The 19,723-nt window shown below is 38.3% G+C and overlaps 1 protein-coding gene across 5 annotated transcripts in view; it reads left to right on the top strand.

The window, feature by feature from the left end:
- The window catches only part of DYM (dymeclin), a 385,584-nt gene that overhangs the window by 286,538 nt on the left and 79,323 nt on the right, over positions 1-19,723 (top strand). For all 5 annotated transcript variants that reach the window (XM_048851023.2, XM_048851027.2, XM_048851022.2 and 2 more), the window contains one exon: positions 6,320-6,422. In XM_048851023.2, the coding sequence (XP_048706980.1) occupies positions 6,320-6,422 (103 nt within the window). The remainder of the gene's footprint in view (positions 1-6,319; positions 6,423-19,723) is intronic.

Raw genomic sequence — 19,723 nt, 5'->3', positions numbered from 1 at the left:
AGGTCTCCCATGATAACTCAGGGTTTTTTTTCCCCTACACATTATAGATATGTGCTTAAGAAGTTGGTCTTCCTGTTCTCTAGTGTGATTTTAGAGGTCCATTGATTCATAAGCATTCTTATGAAAGGATGTGGTAAGGAGGTCCCTGTGTATTTGAGCTTTAACTGTTCTGAACTTGAGTACATTGTTAATATATAAATTACATATCATCACAGAAAGCAATGTTGGAAAACCCCACACTATCGTCATCTTATTTAGTCTATCCACCCTGACCGTGAAGGATTTTTTCCTACTATATATTTTTCCATTGTTGTGTCCAGTCTAGTCTTAAATAGGCAGAAGTAGAAGTGTGATTAAGGCATATGAATGGGAATTAGGAGACCTTTTTATGACTCTGCCACGGGTAAATGGGAATAACAATACTGCCTTTAGGTGGTGCTCTGAGGCTGAATTAATATTTTACCAGTTGCTTTCAGATGTTCGGAGAGAGGGTGCTACACAAAGTGCAAATTATTATTCTAATTCATTAAGTGTCTTGAGTGATGAGGCTTCCCCAGACTTCGCCATTGCACTGTTCCACACTCCTTGAGATGTAAGTGTTCAGCAGTTATTCCTGATATTCAGCCTATATTTTCCTTTGCCTAATTTCATCGCATCCCAGGAATTCTTTGAAATTAATAGTTAGTTCACCTTATCACACACCCACCAGAAGTAGAAATTGATAGGGGAGGTTTCAGCAGCTAATCTCCTAATTAAATTATCTGACCTTTTAAATTATAGGAAGAAAAGGGAAAATCAGACAAGAAGAGGGAATGAGGCAACCTTTTTTTTCTCTCTCTAATTCTGCTGTTCCTTCCCCTCTCCTCACTCATCCTCCTCTATTTTCCTGGGGGGTCGTGGAAGGGGGGGATTCATTTTGCCATATGTTTTCCAGTTCTGTGCAGGAGGATTAATATTGTGTATGTTTCCATTCTCACATGCTGAAGAAATGCATTACTCAAAATCCTGCTGCCTTATTCTGTGTTTTGTATTTAAATTCCCTTTGCAGCCAAAGCAGCTCATAGGGTTTTCCCCAAAAAGCTACTTATGGTGAAGTCCCTCTTCTTTCCAGAGCTGCATTCTTCCTCTTCTTGAAATGAACTGTACCTTCCGAAATAGACTGAGACACTTTGCTTAATCTGCCCTTGAACTCACTGCACTAGACACCTCTAGATCAGTTTTAACCAAAGGTGCTGTCTGCACAGCACTAGATGGTTTTGATGACACTACTGAATTAGCAGTACTAATGACTGCAGAAGTAACACTGCATTCCCCGTTGCAGGTAAACAACCAGTTTTCAAAGCCAAGCTTTAGACAAGCTGAAAATCTGTCTGCAAATGAGCAATTTACTGTGTAAAACAGCAACTGGATTTGGGAAGGGAAAAGGAACTGTGCTGCTGTGTATGCCATTATCCTGGATGATCTTATTTTTGTTTTCTTATTCACTTTCAGTAGTCTTATCCAAGTGTTTCCAGTTATAACAGTTGCCGATTGGTGGGAGGCTGATATGAGGCCTAACCAGGTAGATATCTTGATAAAAGACTGTAGATGGATCCACTTTTCTCTGGGATACAGATTTTCACTGTCTTCAGATCTATTGAATTATCCTGAATGCTGTAGGTATTGATCACCACCTATACCTATCACAAAGGATTAGTATTTCTTAATCTTATCTAACACTATTTGTATATCAGACTAATTGAGAGAGGTGTGGTTCAGTGATAGTTTCATCCTGGGGCTAGGACTCAGGAAGCTGTATTTCTAACACCAGCTCTGATCCTGATTCCCTCTGGTCTTGGGCTTGTTACTTCATTATTCTGCTTCAGTTTCTCCATCTGTAACATAGGGAGGACAATATACAGCTATCATAAAGGTAGTTGTGAGGATTTATTAGATAATGACTGATAAGGAATTTGAATATAAAGTGTTATAGAAATCAAGCTATTAATACTATTCCTAAGATGACACAGACTGAAGAGATGTTGGGAACGGATAGGACATTGAATTGGCTCTTAAGAGAAAAGGTAAGGTGTGGGTTTGAAAAACTAATTATTTCCTCTTGACCCCCTCAGAAGAATATTGCAAAAATCTCTTGTCTTTTGCAGAGGTTCTTGGATAACAATAAAGAAACAGGATATTGTTAGTGTGAGCAACTTACTCTACATGCTGTAAAAGATACTGACTGTATTTTAAGCAAATAAAGAACAAAGAAGACTTGCTCAAACTCTGATCAACACTTTTGCAGAGAGAAAAGTTTTGAGTTCTCTCTGCTCTTCAAAGCACTAAAACTGTCTCTCAGGTCCCCAAAAGATTTTGTATCTATAGTATATTAACCTAGGAAATATTCTGCCTCTTGCATACTATTTTATGAAACTGGCTATATAAATGTATATATTTGTTTATATAAATGTAACATATGAACAGAGTAGGCTCTGCTGCTGCACCCTGGTGCCCATCAAGAGAGACTACCAAGCATTCCCCAATGCTAACACCACCACTTCATTGTTAGTGGGTGTCACTAGCTTATATTTACCCTGTTTTGTGTTGTCACTTTTATATTCTCTAATAAATGACTAATTAATATTAGTGATTTTTGTGAAATCTTATACCAGCTCTAAATCCTTATGAATGCTCTGAAAATAAGCCAGCAGGAGATGATAAAAGAATGTACAACAGCAGAGCTCTTCTACTTATGGTAAATCATGTCACCTCTAGGATATAATTGACTGCACCAAGAAAAAAAAGTTTTTTACAATTATGACCATCCAGAGCTCTGGGTGCATGTAGAAGAATTATATAATAAAACATTCAAATTAGGACACAAACCAATCCAAACTCTCCAACCATCCAGATAAAACTCACTCAGTCCACAATTCCAGAAAAACATGCAGGGGTGGCAGGGAAATATATGAGCTTAACAAATTCAGGTTCTGATGAACCAGTGTGAGGAAGCAGGTTCCAGAACTGAGGTGGATTCTCTGGAAATGCTCTCTGAAATCAATCTAGCTTACATTGTGCCTATTACCATACTATCTGAGTGCCTTATCTCCAGTTCCCCTCCCTTTTAAATCCAGGAGTTAGTAGTTTAAGCAACTGAGAATATTTCAACAGTTACGATATCACATAATTATTGATCTATCTGCAAAGTGAAAGCACTGCAGCCTCAGACTGTGTCACTGTATATTCTGATTGTCTCACAAGCATGTTGAACAGGAAGAGCCCTATGGTACCCTCCAAAAGAGGGATTCTTGGAGCAGTGCTACCATGTAGATTCTCTCCAAGATAAAGGAATGGAGCCACTCAAGCATGGTTTATTCTATCCTTGCCAAGAACTGCAGCCTTGTCGTCAGTGGTATCAAAGGCAACTGAGAGATCTCAAAGAATCTGCATGGACATTTGATTACCTCAAACAGGCTATAATTGACCAATGAGACCAGTGCTGTCTGTGAGCCATATCCAGAACTAAAACATGGTTGATTTTCAAGTGTCTTTTGAGTTTCTCTCTTACCTTGTTCTGGTGGCACATCACACTTTCAGAATGGTTATAGCCATCAAAGAGAAGCAAAAGTGTCTGTCCTTTGTCTCTGTGTGTAAAATATAAAATATGGGGAGATCGAAAATAGAGGTGGTGAATGGATTGAGGATAAAAGTAGTAAGCTAACTGCCTGGGAGAAAAAGAAAAGTTAGAAATTACAATAAAGAGGTTGGGGAGCTTCATAAAGCAGGGATCCAGACAGTAATAAATTGTATGATTTGTGAATTAGTAAATGTATGGTATGAGTAGGGCAATATAACATTTGTCAACCCCAAAGGCTGAACACTTCAAGGCTGTACACAGCTCTGCTCCTGCATTCTTCTAGGCCAAGATTTTCAAAAGTGACTAGCAATTTTGGAGGTCTCCATTTTTTGGATACTCAACTCGAGGCACCTTACAGGGGTTCTGATTGTCAGAAAGTGCTGAGCACTTATCCTAGTCTTTTATTTCCTACTGCTACTGACATCAGGGCCTTCCCTCTGCCTTCACCTTCAGTTTACGTCCTCCTACATTCACTGCCATACTTCCTTACATGACTGCCCTATATGCCTGGAATGACCTCTCTCATCTACATCATTCAAGCTGCTTTCCTCCTTCATATCTCTCCATCAAACACTGTGGTGCATATGTTAAACAGACAATTTCTTGGCTTTCTGTTGTGCAACACTATTCCTTGCTTTTCCACTTCCTTGACTACATCCTGTCTCCCTATGCCTTGCCTCCCTTAGATTGTACGATGCTCAGGCAGGGACCTGTCTTTCTGTGTCTTTAAAGCACCATCTCTGTGTTAACATTAGACAAGGCAGTACAGTATTGTGATGTCTTTGTGTTTACAATAAATATACAGCATAACGATTACATTCCCTATTAAATTTGTTTAAAATATTAAGATTTATAGTCATGCTCTACCTAAACATCAACGTCCAGGAACATACCCATACATCTGAAAACGAAGCTGAACCTGTGAGTTTAATGTGATTGAGAGCTGAAGGATAGATTTAAACTGATTGATTGAAAGGCCAGTGTTTTATCCATCAAACCACCCAACTTGTAAATCATCTATTATCCTTAATGAAAATAAATTTTGATTTAATTTTTTGCGGGGTGTGGTAGGGTAAAGTTTTAAAATCTGAAAAATTAAAACAAATGGATATCCTGGTGAAGGGACCTACATGCATGAAGTGAAAGTAAGAAGCAGTAAACTGCCTGTGAATTATTTTTATGATAATGTAATAGATCAGGTTAAACACACAAAACCCCATAATTCTTGGCCATTGTGTCACTTTGATGTTCTATTATGTACAGTGTTCAGCTTTGATCACCTCACCTAGAGAATGATTTACAGTAGCAGAGACCAACAAAGTCTTGAAGGGCAACAAAACAGTTTATGCATGATTTACATATGAAGCCAGATTCTTGAAGTTCTTTAGCCTGAAGAGAAAGATTAGGTGATGTACAAAATAGTGAAGGGTACAGTGAAGACACTCAACAAAGGAACACCAGTGGCACTAAAGAGCAGTCCCTTTAAAATACATAACTTCTAAAATAGTACTTTCATCTGTGTAGTTAACCTGAACCAGTAAATTCACTGCCGAGGAGCTCATACAAATTCAGACTGGAAATAAGGTGCCCCTTTTTTAACTGTAACTAACCATTGGTAATTTGGCATGGATTATAGTGGATTCTCCATCACTAGCACTTTTTAAATCAGGATCGGATGTTTTTCTAAAAGTTAGGCTCAAATGCAAATAGGAATTAATTCAGAGAAATTTTATGGCCTTTGTTATGCAGGTCAGATTAGATGATCACAGTGTTCCTTTCTGGGCTTGTCTATGAATCTGTACAGTTACGGACTGCATAATTTACATTTTTCTTCAGATTTAGTACATCTGTTTAGCATCTCATAGTACTATGTATGCCAGGTGGTGCATGTAAAATAATTTATTTGGGGAATACACAGTGCTTACCCCAATTAGTAAAGATTAAGCACAGGACTTTTAAATGATCCAAAGTGATTTCTGAGCATAAGGGAATGTCTTTAGTGAGACTTTTTATAAGGATGTAAGTCACTTAGATGATTTTGAAATTTCCACCCAAAGTATAAGAAGTTAAAAATAATAAAAAACAATGCAGATATACAAAGCCCCTCTAAATTCACAGAGGAATTACCTTTGTAATTCAGTTCCTCATCCTCTGAATTGCACCTGAAGTCTCTGCTGCTCCTTGAAAAGAAAACTTATAGTATGGGATTGCTGACTAAATTTGTAAAATACATATCTTTATTAACTTGGGGGTTTTTTAATGTACTAGAACATTAACAAACTGAAACATAAAAAGTGGGGGGAAATGTACAATGTATCCAAGGTTGTGGAAAATAAGTATATTGCATTGAGATAGTGAGCTTGAAGACTTAATTATTATGAATACACAGGAGCAGAATTTAAGTTGCACATACAATCTTAACTTTGTTATTCCCAAACTTTTGAATATTTAAGCATGAAAACTTAACATTCTTTCTCCATATTTTATAGTATGGAATTCAAAGTTCTTTTTCGCTTACCTAAGATGTAAAGCATATATTACCCATACAATTGATGTGCATTGTATTTTTCTTTAAATCTCCCAATTCAAGGAAATATTATGGAGAGTTTCTTCTAATTGAATAGTCTAGCTTACTGGAAGTAGAGGGTCGCTTGTGAATTCTTATTATAGTAAACATTTTCCGATTTTTGTGTTCTTTTTCAGTTTGTTTTCTTTGTTGTCTAAAAAACACAACAAAGTTTTGGAGCAAGCCACACAAACCTTGCGAGGTTCCCTCAGTTCAGATGACTCTCCACTTCCTGATTACGTGAGTATTGAGCTTAATGTTTTAGTGAACTTCTCAAAATAGAAGCAGCAACATCCCTAAATCTGCAAAAGTTTATCAAAGTGTGTGACAATGAGGCAACCACCAACACCAAAATATAGGAACCTCTCAAAATGACATCATGTCTGAAACTTAGTAAGAAAATGAAAAATATACTTAAAAATGGCAAAACAAAACCACAGCTATTCAAAGCTAAGAAACCTTCCATAGCCTGTCAGCTTGCAGTTTTCAAGAGAGTTGCAATCAGATGCATTTGAGAGAGATAGTTAAAAGCATACTTTAAAAAAAAAAACCTCTTCGGCATCTACCAATATTTTAAAAGGCCTAAAATATTATGCATATCTGCTATTGAAACAAACCCTAATTCGTCTGTGAAACAGCAGTGCCCAATATATGAATGAAGTTGTAGACCAAACTGGTGTTTTCTGAACATGCATGCACACATGCACTTCTAAGGATGGCTTCTCATCTGTTCTAAGCCAATATCTTCAGATGGGACAATAATTTGTAAATTGATAGCATGACTGTCAGAAAACTCCTTGTTTACTATACTGTTAATTTATACAACAAAGAAAGTTCCTCCCAGGTCTTAAATGGTATTATTTATATATTCTTTTCAAATGTCTCTGGTTTATATTGATTTACATTGTTACATTTTATTTTATAAAACTTGTGCAAAAATGTTTTTCCTCTTTTATAAATTGCTATGAGTTTGACCATGGAAATATAACCATATTTTACCTTGAGTTTTTAAGTGTTTCAGGAAACCAAACTCTGAGGGATTACAAACTGTACAACTCCCTCTTCACATATTTCAAGCTTTTAAAAGCCTATGTACCTTCTAGAACATCTTTTATTATTATTATTTATTATTTGCATTATCATATAACCTAGGAGCTCCAGTCATGGAACAGAACCCAACGGTAGGCACTGTACAAATAGAAAAAAAGATAGTCCCTGCCTACAGACCCTAAGTATAAGACAAGAGACAACTGATGAATACAGACAGACTAATAGGGGAGTACAAGAAAACAATATTGGTCAGCACGATAGGCTGTGGTCTCAACACACTAGCTAATAGCTATTGAAACTATTACTTTTTTATCTAACAGGTTATATTTTGGGGGCTCAAAATGATTAATTTAACTAGCAACATCTCTTGACTCGCATGTCCTGGCCAGAGTTGTTTATATGCAATACACAAACAATGCCATTTTGCTATTCAAAAGCAGAGGGCTGGCTAAGTTATTGAGTAAACAATCATTGCCACCTGTGATGCCATATTTCAGAGTAACTTCTTACGACAACAGTGAGTTTATGCTCTCTGATTTGTCTGTTGTGCTTTTGAGAAGTAACACTCTAACCTTTAACATATCAACTAATTTGTAACTCAAAACTTGGTGTTAAACAAACAAAACCAAAAGTCACTTATTAGCATAAGGAAAGAACCATATCATGTGTTTTATTAAAAGAGAATATAACATAAGTCTAAAAGCTCTTTCAGTTGGGTAAGCATGAACAACCAGATGTCCTTTAGACTTTGCAAGAGTCTGAATGGGTTGGTGCTCTAACTTTATAAGTAAAAAGAAAAGGAGTGCTTGTGGCACCTTAGAGACTAACAAATTTATTTGAGCATAAGCTTTCGTGAGCTACAGCTCACTTCCGATGAAGTGAGCTGTAGCTCACGAAAGCTTATGCTCAAATAAATTTGTTAGTCTCTAAGGTGCCACAAGTCCTCCTTTTCTCCTTGGAATTCTGTCCATCCTCTCCCCTTCCCCCACCCCTCACCCCCACACCTCAGACAAGGGCAATGTGATGGTTATGTTTAGGGGCCTGGGGGATTATATCTAGTTTTTAAGATTAAAGATCGTTTTATCTTTAGAATTCACCCCCAAGTCTTATGAAATAGTTAATTTTAGGTAGAAGTTGAAAAACTCAGTAAGGAACAAAATTTAAATTTAAAAATAATTTTTTATTCTAATAAATTGACATGATATTCAGTGCACATTTAGTCATGTTGGTTTGTTCAGTGTCCACATTAATTTTAACTGCAATTATATGCAACACAGGGATAGGGGGCTTATGGCAGCAGGTGCTTTACTTGCTGATTACTAGTATTTGGTCTTAGATGTTGAGTGGCAAGTTGAAGGCCTTTTGGAGCAGACTTCTGGAAGTGCGCAACACCCATAATTGGGGTCAGACTTCCAGAAGTTCTGAGCACTCAGAGGTTGCTGGCTGCTGAATTCTTCTGAAAATCTACCCCTTTATTTTCATACTAGCCAACTACCAGCACTAAGAATTTAAGCCACCAATCTTCTAGTTGGCTAGGTTATCCACAAACAGCCAAGATAAATTGGTAACTGGCCACATGGGGAAATTTCTGGAAATCAGTTGAGTTTAAAATTTGACATTTATATATGGGAGGTAGAAGAAAGTGGGTGTTTCCCAAAGCGAACCCTAAAAATACATCCTTGCACACATGAAGTGAGCTGTAGCTCACAAAAGCTTATGCTCTAATAAATTTGTTAGTCTCTAAGGTGCCACAAGTACTCCTTTTCTTTTTGCAGATACAGACTAATACAGCTGCTACTCTGAAATCTGTCAGTTAGGTGCTGGAGTTCTAAATGATCCCAGCTTTGGGGATGTCACTTGAATGTCATTTCAAAGGCAATTAAAAGCTTGTCAGTGGCCGGAAGTACCTCTGGCTTATTCATATAGCATTTGGAAATCCCTCTGATGAAAGGTGCTGTACAAGTACAAAATATTATTTTTTCATCCCACAAGATCTATAGAGTAACTACACAGTTGTCAATACATACTTTTACTAAACATTTATTTCTTGGACACATTTTAAAGTTGGTCTCAAGAAATTCCTAGTGTTTTAGAGCACTCTGGTGCCATATGTTGAAGGTCATGTGACCAAATCATATGAAATGTGCAAGAAAGTTCCTTTGCAACGCATTTTTCATATGTGGGGCATATGATCCCATCTTTTTAAATACAAAAAATGCTCTCATGATCCATCCTCCAAAGCACAGTCCAGAATGTTACTTTTCTGCATTAGTTAAGGCCTAGAAATTGATCTACTTTTATAGTCAATAAGGAAAGTTTAAATAATATGAGCAAAGTAAGCCATGCAATTTGAGTCCAGTAGCAAAGCCTGATGGATTTGTAAGAACTGCTGATCAGAGCTGAATTTTTCCTGGCCAATTCCCAGTCTAGTGAATTATTTCTTACCTGCTGTGCAAAGCTAATGTTATTTGGAAGCCCAGGATTCTACAAATGTTGCTGCATTTCCTCCTCCTTTGTTAATAATCTAAATAAAACTTCGTAATTGCTTGATGAGATGTTTCTCTCTTTCTATTCTTTTTCTTTCTCAGCTTGTGCTCTATAATGGCGGTAAATGAAGTCCACTATTTAGATTCTTCTTTGATTTATCCTTGATTTATATGGTAAATAGAAAGCAGCTGTCTATTTAAGCATCTAATTCTTGAAACCCTTAGGCCCCTCAAGCATCATCTGGAAATAATGTAGCTTGTAAAACAAAGCTAAGAAGAAAAAGCAATGTTTGTTTTATGTGGGATGAATGACTTCAGTTGGGGTCCTTCTAATTCGGCCATTATGAGGGTTATTAAAAAGCAGTATTACAAAAGTGGTTTCAACAAAAAGAATTTTTTGTAACTTCTATCTTGTTATTATTATTAGTCAAAGCTGAAAGTACTTATTAATAGACCTTCATTTCAGTTCCCCCAACTGAGAACCAAAGGATCTGTAATCTTGCTCTCTCATATATGGGTGGATGTTAAATGGTTCCCTTATTTCATTTAATTCCTTAAAACAATCAGTGTGTTAGAAGTCAAATCTACATATTTGTCTTGTATGTCTTGGGATCTGTAAAGTCTAGCTGAAGGAAGGTCTCTGAACAGAAATATTATTAGCTATCTTTTAAACAAGGTGAAACAACATAGAAAGCTACATGTTTTATTCAGGATTTAATGACGTTGCTGTTGATAAAAAATGACTGCATATAAGAACTAGACAAGCTTTATCTTCAGTATGTGTGATTTAATCTCAGTTTTGTTAAACTGCTGAAGCAAAGTTAATGCTCTGTAACATAAATTATTTCACCCTACCATGCCACCATATCTCCTGTCCTGTCCTTGTCCTTTAGGAATAAATTTCTGTGACGTTCTCTCAGCTGTGATCTCTTTAGACAATCACTTGATCTGTTAGCTGAGATTGCCAACAGTAGTACCAGCTGAGGTGGTGGTTTCTGTGACCTGGACAAATGAGTTGTTAATCTGTCTACCAAACTGCCAATATATAAGAATTTCAGTCACTCAATCTGGACAATGTAAAAACTGTAACTAAGAGATCATAACGTTTTGGCACCATGTAAAGTCTTGTATGCTTACATAGGTACAACCCATAGGCACAGCTGCACCTAACAAAAGTTTGGTTTTAGAGCTATATTAAGGTAAACAGACTTTACTTGTGATATTCTCAGCATCTAAAGAAGAACTGCATCACAGTGGGCAATAAGCATTTCTTACGAAGGTGAGCTGCCTATCATTAAATGAATAGATTGATTAATGAGAAATAGAACTAAGAAGACAGTCTTCTGCGCTACAATCTGGTAACTTTAGTAGTGTTTTAGAGGTGAAACAAAACCAGTTAGCCATCCAGCTACTATGATACAATTAATAATGTCTAGACCAGTGGTGGGCAACTTGCGGCCCGCCAGGATAATCCGCTGGTGGCCATGAGACAGTTTGTTTACATTGACCATCCGCAGCTCCCAGTGGCTGAGGTTCGCCGTTCCCGGCCAATGGGAGCTGCAGGACGCGGTGGCCAGCACATCCCTGCGGCCCATGCTGCTTCCTGCAGCTCCCATTGTCCGGGAACGGCGAACTGCAGCCACTGGGAGCTGCGGACGGTCAATGTAAACAAACTGCCTCATGGCCCGCTAGAGGATTACTCTGACAGGCCACAGGTTGCCCACCACTGGTCTAGACAATAGACTGTCGACATACTGTCTAGCAGTAATTACACATAGTGACTGTGTATTGCATTAGAGTTCCTTAATTGTATCCTTTGTTATGCTAGCAGTAGAAGTTGAGTCATTTTTTGCTGAACGAGAAAAGGCTTCTCATCATCAAATATAAAAAAGAAAGTAATCTTTCTGGCATAGTGTTTACTCAAGAGTCATATTTAAAATCTATTGTTTAGCCCTGTTCTTTCCATTGAAGCTCTGTCGGCGTCTTTCCAGAATTATTTTCCTATGTAACTTCTTCCATTTTTACTTGTCAAGGTCCCGACATAATTTAAGCTTTTCAGGGTTTGATTTACCAAAATCAAAATGATAGTATTTAGTTCCATCATATTAATGAATGAATGGCATTGTTAGTATTCACTTACTCCTAAATGTTTGTCTTTGAATTTTAGACCTTTTTATGGCTGCACTTAATATGGTTTTCTAGTGTAATTATGAAATAAAATGATTATGCCATGCGGGTACTCATAGCAGTGCCTCTGATTTGAAGGTATATATTGTCCCCAAATGTGAAATAGTTATGGGTGAGGACAAAGTCACAAAGTTCAGCCACCAGGTTTGCCGTGACATTATCAGGGATAGTGTTCCTGACAGCTTGTAGTCCATCTTTGTGTGGAATGTTGGTGCAGAGGGCTTCTACATCCATAGTGGCCAGGATGGTGTTTTCAGGAAGATCACCGATGGATTGTAGTTTCCTCAGGAAGTCGGTGGTGTCTCGAAGATAGCTAGGAGTGCTGGTAGCGTAGGGCCTGAGGAGGGAGTCTACGTGGCCAGACAATCCTGCTGTCAGGGTGCCAATGCCTGAGATGATGGGGCGCCCAGGATTTCCAGGTTTATGGATCTTGGGTAGCAGATAGAATACTCCAGGTCGGGGTTCCAGGGGTGTGTCTGTGCAGATTTGTTCTTGTGCTTTTTCAGGGATTTTCTTGAGCAAATGCTGTAGTTTCTTTTGGTAACCCTCAGTGGGATCAGAGGGTAATGGCTTGTAGAAAGTGGTGTTGGAGAGCTGCCGAGCAGCCTCTTGTTCATATTCCAACCTATTCATGATGACAACAGCACCTCCTTTGTCAGCCTTTTTGATTATGATGTCAGAGTTGTTTCTGAGGCTGTGGATGGCATTGTAATCTGCACGGCTGAGGTTATGGGGTAAGTGATGCTGCTTTTCCACAATTTCAGCTCATGCACGTCGGCGGAAGCACTCTATGTAGAAGTCCAGTCTGCTGTTTCGACCTTCAGGAGGAGCCCACCTAGAATCCTTCTTTTTGTAGGGTTGGTAGGGAGGTCTCTGTGGATTAGTATGTTGTTCAGAGGTGTGTTGGAAATATTCCTTGAGTCAGAGATGTCGAAAATAGGATTCTAGGTCACTACAGAACTGTATCATGTTCGTGGGGGTGGAGGGGCCGAAGGAGAGGCCCCGAGATGGGACAGATTCTTCTGCTGGGCTAAGAATTCACCTGCACATCTACCAATGTGATATATGCCATCATGTGCCAGCAATGCCCCTCTGCCACGTACATTGGGCAAACTGGATAGTCTCTACGTAAAAGAATAAATGGACACAAATCAGATGTCAAGAATTATAACATTCATAAACCAGTCGGAGAACACTTCAATCTCTCTGGTCACTCGATTTCTGATCTAAAAGTGACTATTCTTCAACAAAAAAAACTTCAAAAACAGACTCCAACGAGAGATTGATGAATTGGAATTAATTTGCAAATTGGATGCAATTAACCTAGGCTTGAATAGAGACTGGGAGCGGTTGAGTCATTATACAAAGTAAAACTATTTCCCCTTGTTTATTCTCTTCCCCAGCCCCCACCCCCACCCCCGTTCCTCAGACGTTCTTGTTAACTCCTGGAAATGTGCTGGAAATGGCCCATCTTGGTTATCACTTCAAAAGGTTTTCTCTCCCCCCATCTCACTCTCCTGCTGGTAATAGCTCATCTTAAGTGATCACTCTCCTTACAATGTGTATGGTTAACATCCATTTTTGCATGATCTGTGTGTATATAAATCTCCTCACTGTGTTTTCCACTTTATGCATCCGATGAAGTGAGCTGTAGCTCACGAAAGCTTATGCTCAGAAAAATTGGTTAGTCTCTAAGGTGCTACAAGTCCTCCTTTTCTTTTTGCGAATACAGACTAACACAGCTGCTACTCTGAAGCCAGAGATTATATAGACAAACAATAGCAAAGTGGGAACTATAATGACAAAACAATACAGAAGTGAGGATTTCACATCCCAGCTATTGATAAGTGAGTTCTTGCCAGACAGGATGCTATCAAACTAAGTTTCGTTTTACATCTTCTAGGCACTTCCCTTTCTCTGGAGGTAATAGGCACTATCAGGAGAGGATTGTATTCCTAACAGCCCAATAGCACCTTCTTTCAATGTGACTAGTTTGGAATGTGAGGATGTGACCGGTCGCTTCCCAGCTTATGGCTGCCTCTGTTGCTTAGCCAAAGGCCTTAGCCTAAAAACAGGGCCTCAGACTGTCACAGTAAGAGAAGGCCCTTACACCAGCAGACAGTGATTTTGGTTCTTTTATATCTCTATAACTAGCCAAGTGATAAGAATACACCTAAATTCTTAGAGTATAGGCCTTTACAGACAGGCCTGAATATCTATATCCGAACAAGGAGGATCAGAATATCATACAAGATTTGGATGACCTTTAAAACTGGAATAATAGAAATGGGATGAAATTTAATAATGCAAAGTGCAAGGTTATACACTTAGAGACTAACCATAAGAATTTTTGCTGTAAACTGGGGACATATAAATTGGAAGTGACAAAGGAGAGGAAAGACTTGGGTGTATTGGGCGATCACAGGATGACTATGAGCCATTGATATGATGCGGCCATGAAAAAAGGGTAATGCAGTCCTAGGATGCATCAGGCAAGGTATTTACATTAGAGATAAGGAAGTGTTAGTACCATTATGCAAGGCACTGGTGAGACCTCATCTGGAATACTGTGCAATTCTGGTCTCCCATGTTTTAGAAAGATGAATTCAAACTGGAACAGGTGCAGAGCAGATCATCTAGGATGATCAGAAGAGTGGAAAACCTACCTTACAAGAGGAGACTTAAGGAGCTTGGCTTGTTTAGCCTAACCAAATGAAGACTGAGGGGGAATATGATTGCTCTCTATAAATACATTAGCGAGATAAACACAAGGGAGGGAGAGGAGTTATTTAAGTTAAGGGCCAATGTTGGCACAAGAACAAATGGATATAAACTGGCCATCAACAAGTTAAGGCTTGAAATGACATGAAGGTTTCTAACCATCAGAGGAGTGAAATTCTGGAACAGCTTTTCAAGGGGACATAAATTCTAACTGTTTTCAGGACTGTGTTTGATAAATTTATGGAGGGGATGGTATGATGAGATTGCCTACAATGGCATGTGGCCCTGTTGCAACTGCTAGTAACAAATATCTCCATCAGCCAGATATGGGACAATAGATGGGGAGGACTCTGAGGTACTACTGTGAATTCTTTCCCTGGTGTCTGGCTGGTGGGTCTCATTGACATGCTCAGGGTCTAACTGATGGTTGTATTATGGGGTAGGAAAATAATTTTTCCCCAGGTCAATTTGGTAGAGACCCTGGTGGGTTTTGCCTTCCTCTGCAGCATGGACAAAGGTCATTTGCTGATTTGAAGTAAATGGTAGATTTTCTATAACTTGAAGTCTTTAAATCATGATTTGAGGACTTCAGTAACTCAGCCAGTCTATTACAGGAGTGGGTGGGTGAGGTTCTGTGACCTGCGATGTGCAGGAGGTCAAACTAGAGGATCGCGATTGTCCCTTCTGGCCTTAAAGTCTGTAAGTTCCTGTCAAGGTTCCTCCCCCACTCTGAACTCTAGGGTACAGATGTGGGGACCTGCATGAAAAACCTCCTAAGCTTATCTTTACCAGCTTAGGTCAAAACTTCCCCAAGGTACAAAATATTACACCCGTTATCCTTGGACTGGCCGCTACCACCACCAAACTAATACTGGTTACTGGGGAAGAGCTGTTTGGACGCGTCCTTCCCCCCAAAATACTTCCCAAAACCTTGCACCCCACTTCCTGGACAAGGTTTGGTAAAAAGCCTCACCAATTTGCCTAGGTGACTACAGACCCAGACCCTTGGATCTTAAGAACAATGAACAATCCTCCCAACACTTGCACCCCCCCTTTCCTGGGAAATGTTGGATAAAAAGCCTCACCAATTTGCATAGGTGACCACAGACCCAAACCCTTGGATCTGAGAACAATGAAAAAGCATTCAGTTTTTTACAAGAAGACTTTTAATAAAAAATAGAAGTAAATAGAAATAAAAAAATCCCCCCTGTAAAATCAGGATGGTAGATATCTTACAGGGTAATTAGATTCAAAAACATAGAGAACCCCTCTAGGCAAAACCTTAAGTTACAAAAAAGATACACAGACAGAAATAGTTATTCTATTCAGCACAATTCTTTTCTCAGCCATTTAAAGAAATCATAATCTAACACATGCCTAGCTAGATTACTTACTAAAAGTTCTAAGACTCCATTCCTGTTCTGTCCCTGGCAAGAGCAGCATACAGACCGACCCAGACCCTTTGTTTCTCTCCCTCCTCCCAGCTTTTGAAAGTATCTTGTCTCCTCATTGGTCATTTTGGTCAGGTGCCAGCGAGGTTACCTTTAGCTTCTTAACCCTTTACAGGTGAGAGGAGCTTTCCCCTGGCCAGGAGGGATTTCAAAGGGGTTTACCCTTCCCTTTATATTTATGACAGTTCCTCTTTATCGGTTAAGACAAGGTTTAATTATAGAATTCTCCTGTGTTGACTGCAACACTTCTTGTCTTAGGAAATTGTCATCTATTATAATTAGAAATTCGAAGGATGTTATTGTACTGGCTGCATGAAACCTCCAGCATATGTCACTCAAATTGAAGTTGTCCATTATCATGCAGGTATAGATAGGTGCATAAGGAGCTGTTCATTCTGTTTCCACGTGTGATTTGGTGATCTGTAGCAGACACCAACTAGTACCCCGACTTCTGCTTTATCTGTTAGGACATTGATGCAGAAGCATTCAGGATCATTTTCTTGTGAGTTATCAGTAACTCGGAAACAGGTAATTTCATTTTTGACATAGAGTACCACTTCCCCTCCCCTTTTGCCCACTCAATCCTTCCTAAATAGGTAACATATAACCATTGATCTTAACATTCCAATCATGCAAATTATACTAGCAGGCTTCAATAACACCAACTAGATAGAATTTCTGCTCATAAATGAGCAATTCCAATTCTTCTTGTTTGTTACCCAGGCTCCTCTCATTGGTGTATAAGCAATTCAGGTATTTCTTCTCTTCATGTCCTTTGGTTCCTTGATTAATGTTGTTCTCTGCATTTTGGTTGTGTACTGAGTGCTTGTATCTTCCCTCTTCTTACCCTCTCTTTAGCTATCAGTTTAATCCCCTTCTGACTATTCTGGTTGCTGTCTGATTCTTGACAACCCTACACTGTTGGCTTATAAATGGAATTGCCATTTAATATCAGATTCTTTTTAGGGTGCTCTTCCTTCCACTGTGAGTGCTGAGCTGCAGGCTATAAATATATTTTCTAAGTATTAGTCATCCTCTCCCCCAGATGAATTATGTTTTAGCATGAGAGAAAATTACTCCTACCTAATCCCACAATTTTTATATAATTAAAAGGTAGCAATTTTTGGGCAGACTTGAATAACTGTCTAACTTAAGAGCCAAAATGAGCTCCTTTATTAAGTAAGTGCCAAATTCTGCAGTTCCTTCTGAATTCTTACTCAGCACCTCCCCTTGAATCCATTTGGAGTCTTTACTAAGTAAAGACTGCATGATTTACCCCTAAACAAAAGGAACAAATTAACCTAAAATTATGTGACAAAATGCTGGTTTGGTTCAAACTGTTTAAACTTCTGATCATTTGTACAGAAGACTGTAGTATGTTTTGTTTGGGGATTTTTTGTTTGTTTTTTGCAATTGCTCTTCACATTGTTTTTTGTTTAGTAACAAGTTTGTAGCTGAAGGATTTTTGGACAATTTTAAGTTCAAGAAAATGCTTTTGATGTATAACACCAGGAATTTCATGAAAGTCTAATGTGTCATATCATCTATGTTTCATATACTAGATATATCTTATGTTACCTAGAAATTGAGTTATTTTAGCATCTACATTTGCTTTAAGGATATTCTGTGTAGTAGAAATGTTTCATGATCTTCTGGTCAAAAGAGCTGCATCCTTTGGACATATGAGGCATGAAAATAAACTTCAAGAAATGGCGAGAACAATTAGCAATAGCAATTAGATTTGCATCTCAAAAGTTTCTCTCCATAGACTACATATATAACATTAATACACATTGAAGTATAAAGATGCAACAACTCTACAATAATTTGAAGAGACTTAAATACTAAATTTGTATTTGTTATTTTCCGTTGAAATGTGGTGGTTATTGTTCCTCAGATTTCATTGTCATAATTCTGGAGAAAAAAGGTTTAGAAGATTTTTATTTTTATTTACACTCAGAAGAAATATATTGGGGAAGCAATTCATGTGAACATAATTAAAGGTGAAAGTGATTAGTTAGCTAAATGAATTGTGGAATAATTGCTTTAGAAACTACAGAGTGCTCTCATATTGGACCCCCAAAAAACCCCATTAAAAGGTACATTTTTGTGCACGACTTTCCACATCAATATTATAGTTGCCTGGGTTTAAAAAAATGGATTTAGAACACTGATGCAGTCCAGTGTTTAAAAAACCCAAGATGATTCTTTTTAAACTCTTGATAGCAGATACCACCATTGTGGGGGAAGAGAGTCTTCATAGGCCTTCTCTTTGTAAACACAATTTACTGCTGGCTTGCAAGTGAAGGGGGGTTCCAAAGAGGATGGAGCTAGGCTGTTCTCGGTGGCAGATGACAGAACAAGAAGCAGTGGTCTCAAGTTGCAGTGCGAGAGGTCTAGGTTGGATATTCGGAATCACTATTTCATTAGGAGGGTGGTGAAGCACTGGAATGGATTACCTAGGGAGGTGGTAGAATCTCCATCCTTAGAGGTTTTTAAGGCCCAGTTTGACAAAGCTTTGGCTGGGATGATTTAGTTGGTGTTGGTCCTGCTTTGAGCAGGGCATTGGACTTGATGACCTCCTGAGGTCTCTTCCAACCCTAATATTCTATGATTCTATGAAGGTGCTGACCTATGTTAATAAGCTTCTGACTTGATTAATTTGTGTTAGTAAAGAATTTTGAATTCCTTAGATACAAATGCTATATAAGTATTCATGTTCACATTCCCCAACAAGCTTGTTCCTCATTTTTACTTGTTGATTGGCCTTTGAAAAGTTTCCCCGCTGCCATCCAAGAGTGGATTTATAGTAATAGACCTATAGATGAAAGCATCAGTGTAGGAGAGTCTGAATGCAACAGCCAGTAATACAGTATATGCTGTTGGTTGAGAATGTTTTAATTGTCTGTGGTGTGACCTATTCCTCTGTCTGAATGGGTTGCTCAGGACATTTTCTAAAAGGTTGATTATTCTTTGTGGAGTTGAGCTTTATCAAGGATCCATGGGGAGTGAGAAATTCCGTATTCAGTAGTTCTCCAAAATAAGTCTAAGTGTTTACAGGAGCAGTTCCTAATTCTTCCAACGTTTCTGGAAAGAGTGAGATTATTTTTGTAGCATCTGTATATTGCATCAGTTTAGTAAAATGGAGTGTTAACAGTCATAAAGCAGAGTTTGGAACAAAGAAAATAACCTTTAGAAAGCCCAAAGTATGTTTCCTTATTTTACAGATGTCTAAATATTTCTCTTTATAAACATACAAAGATGGGGGGAGGGGAAGTAGGTGACAGAGACACTGAAAGGAATATATATTAGGTTTTTCAAGCTTTTGTTAAAATAAATTCTTTAAAATTTGAAATATTCTGTTATCTTTTCTATCTGAGATACTGGTGAAATTTCATAGCACAAAAGACCTGGCCCTTTTATTTCTAATTACTCTTAGCTTTCCTTTAATCCCTGTTTTATGACATAACCAATGCCCCTAACCAATAGGGCCTTTGAACTCTTCTAGTTGGATGACTGGCATTTTTAAACAATATCTGTATGCATTGGAAAGAAGTTATACTGTTGTGTAAGGAGAATAAAACAAGTTCTCTGGCGTTTCCTTCACTATCGAGTTGTATTATGGGCAGTGATTTGGCTGGAAGTT

This window comes from Caretta caretta, chromosome 5, assembly GCF_965140235.1.
Source record: "Caretta caretta isolate rCarCar2 chromosome 5, rCarCar1.hap1, whole genome shotgun sequence".
Lineage (NCBI taxonomy): Eukaryota > Metazoa > Chordata > Testudines > Cheloniidae > Caretta > Caretta caretta.
The sequence above is the reverse complement of the archived record's forward strand: the minus strand, read 5'-3'. Positions and strand labels throughout refer to the sequence as shown.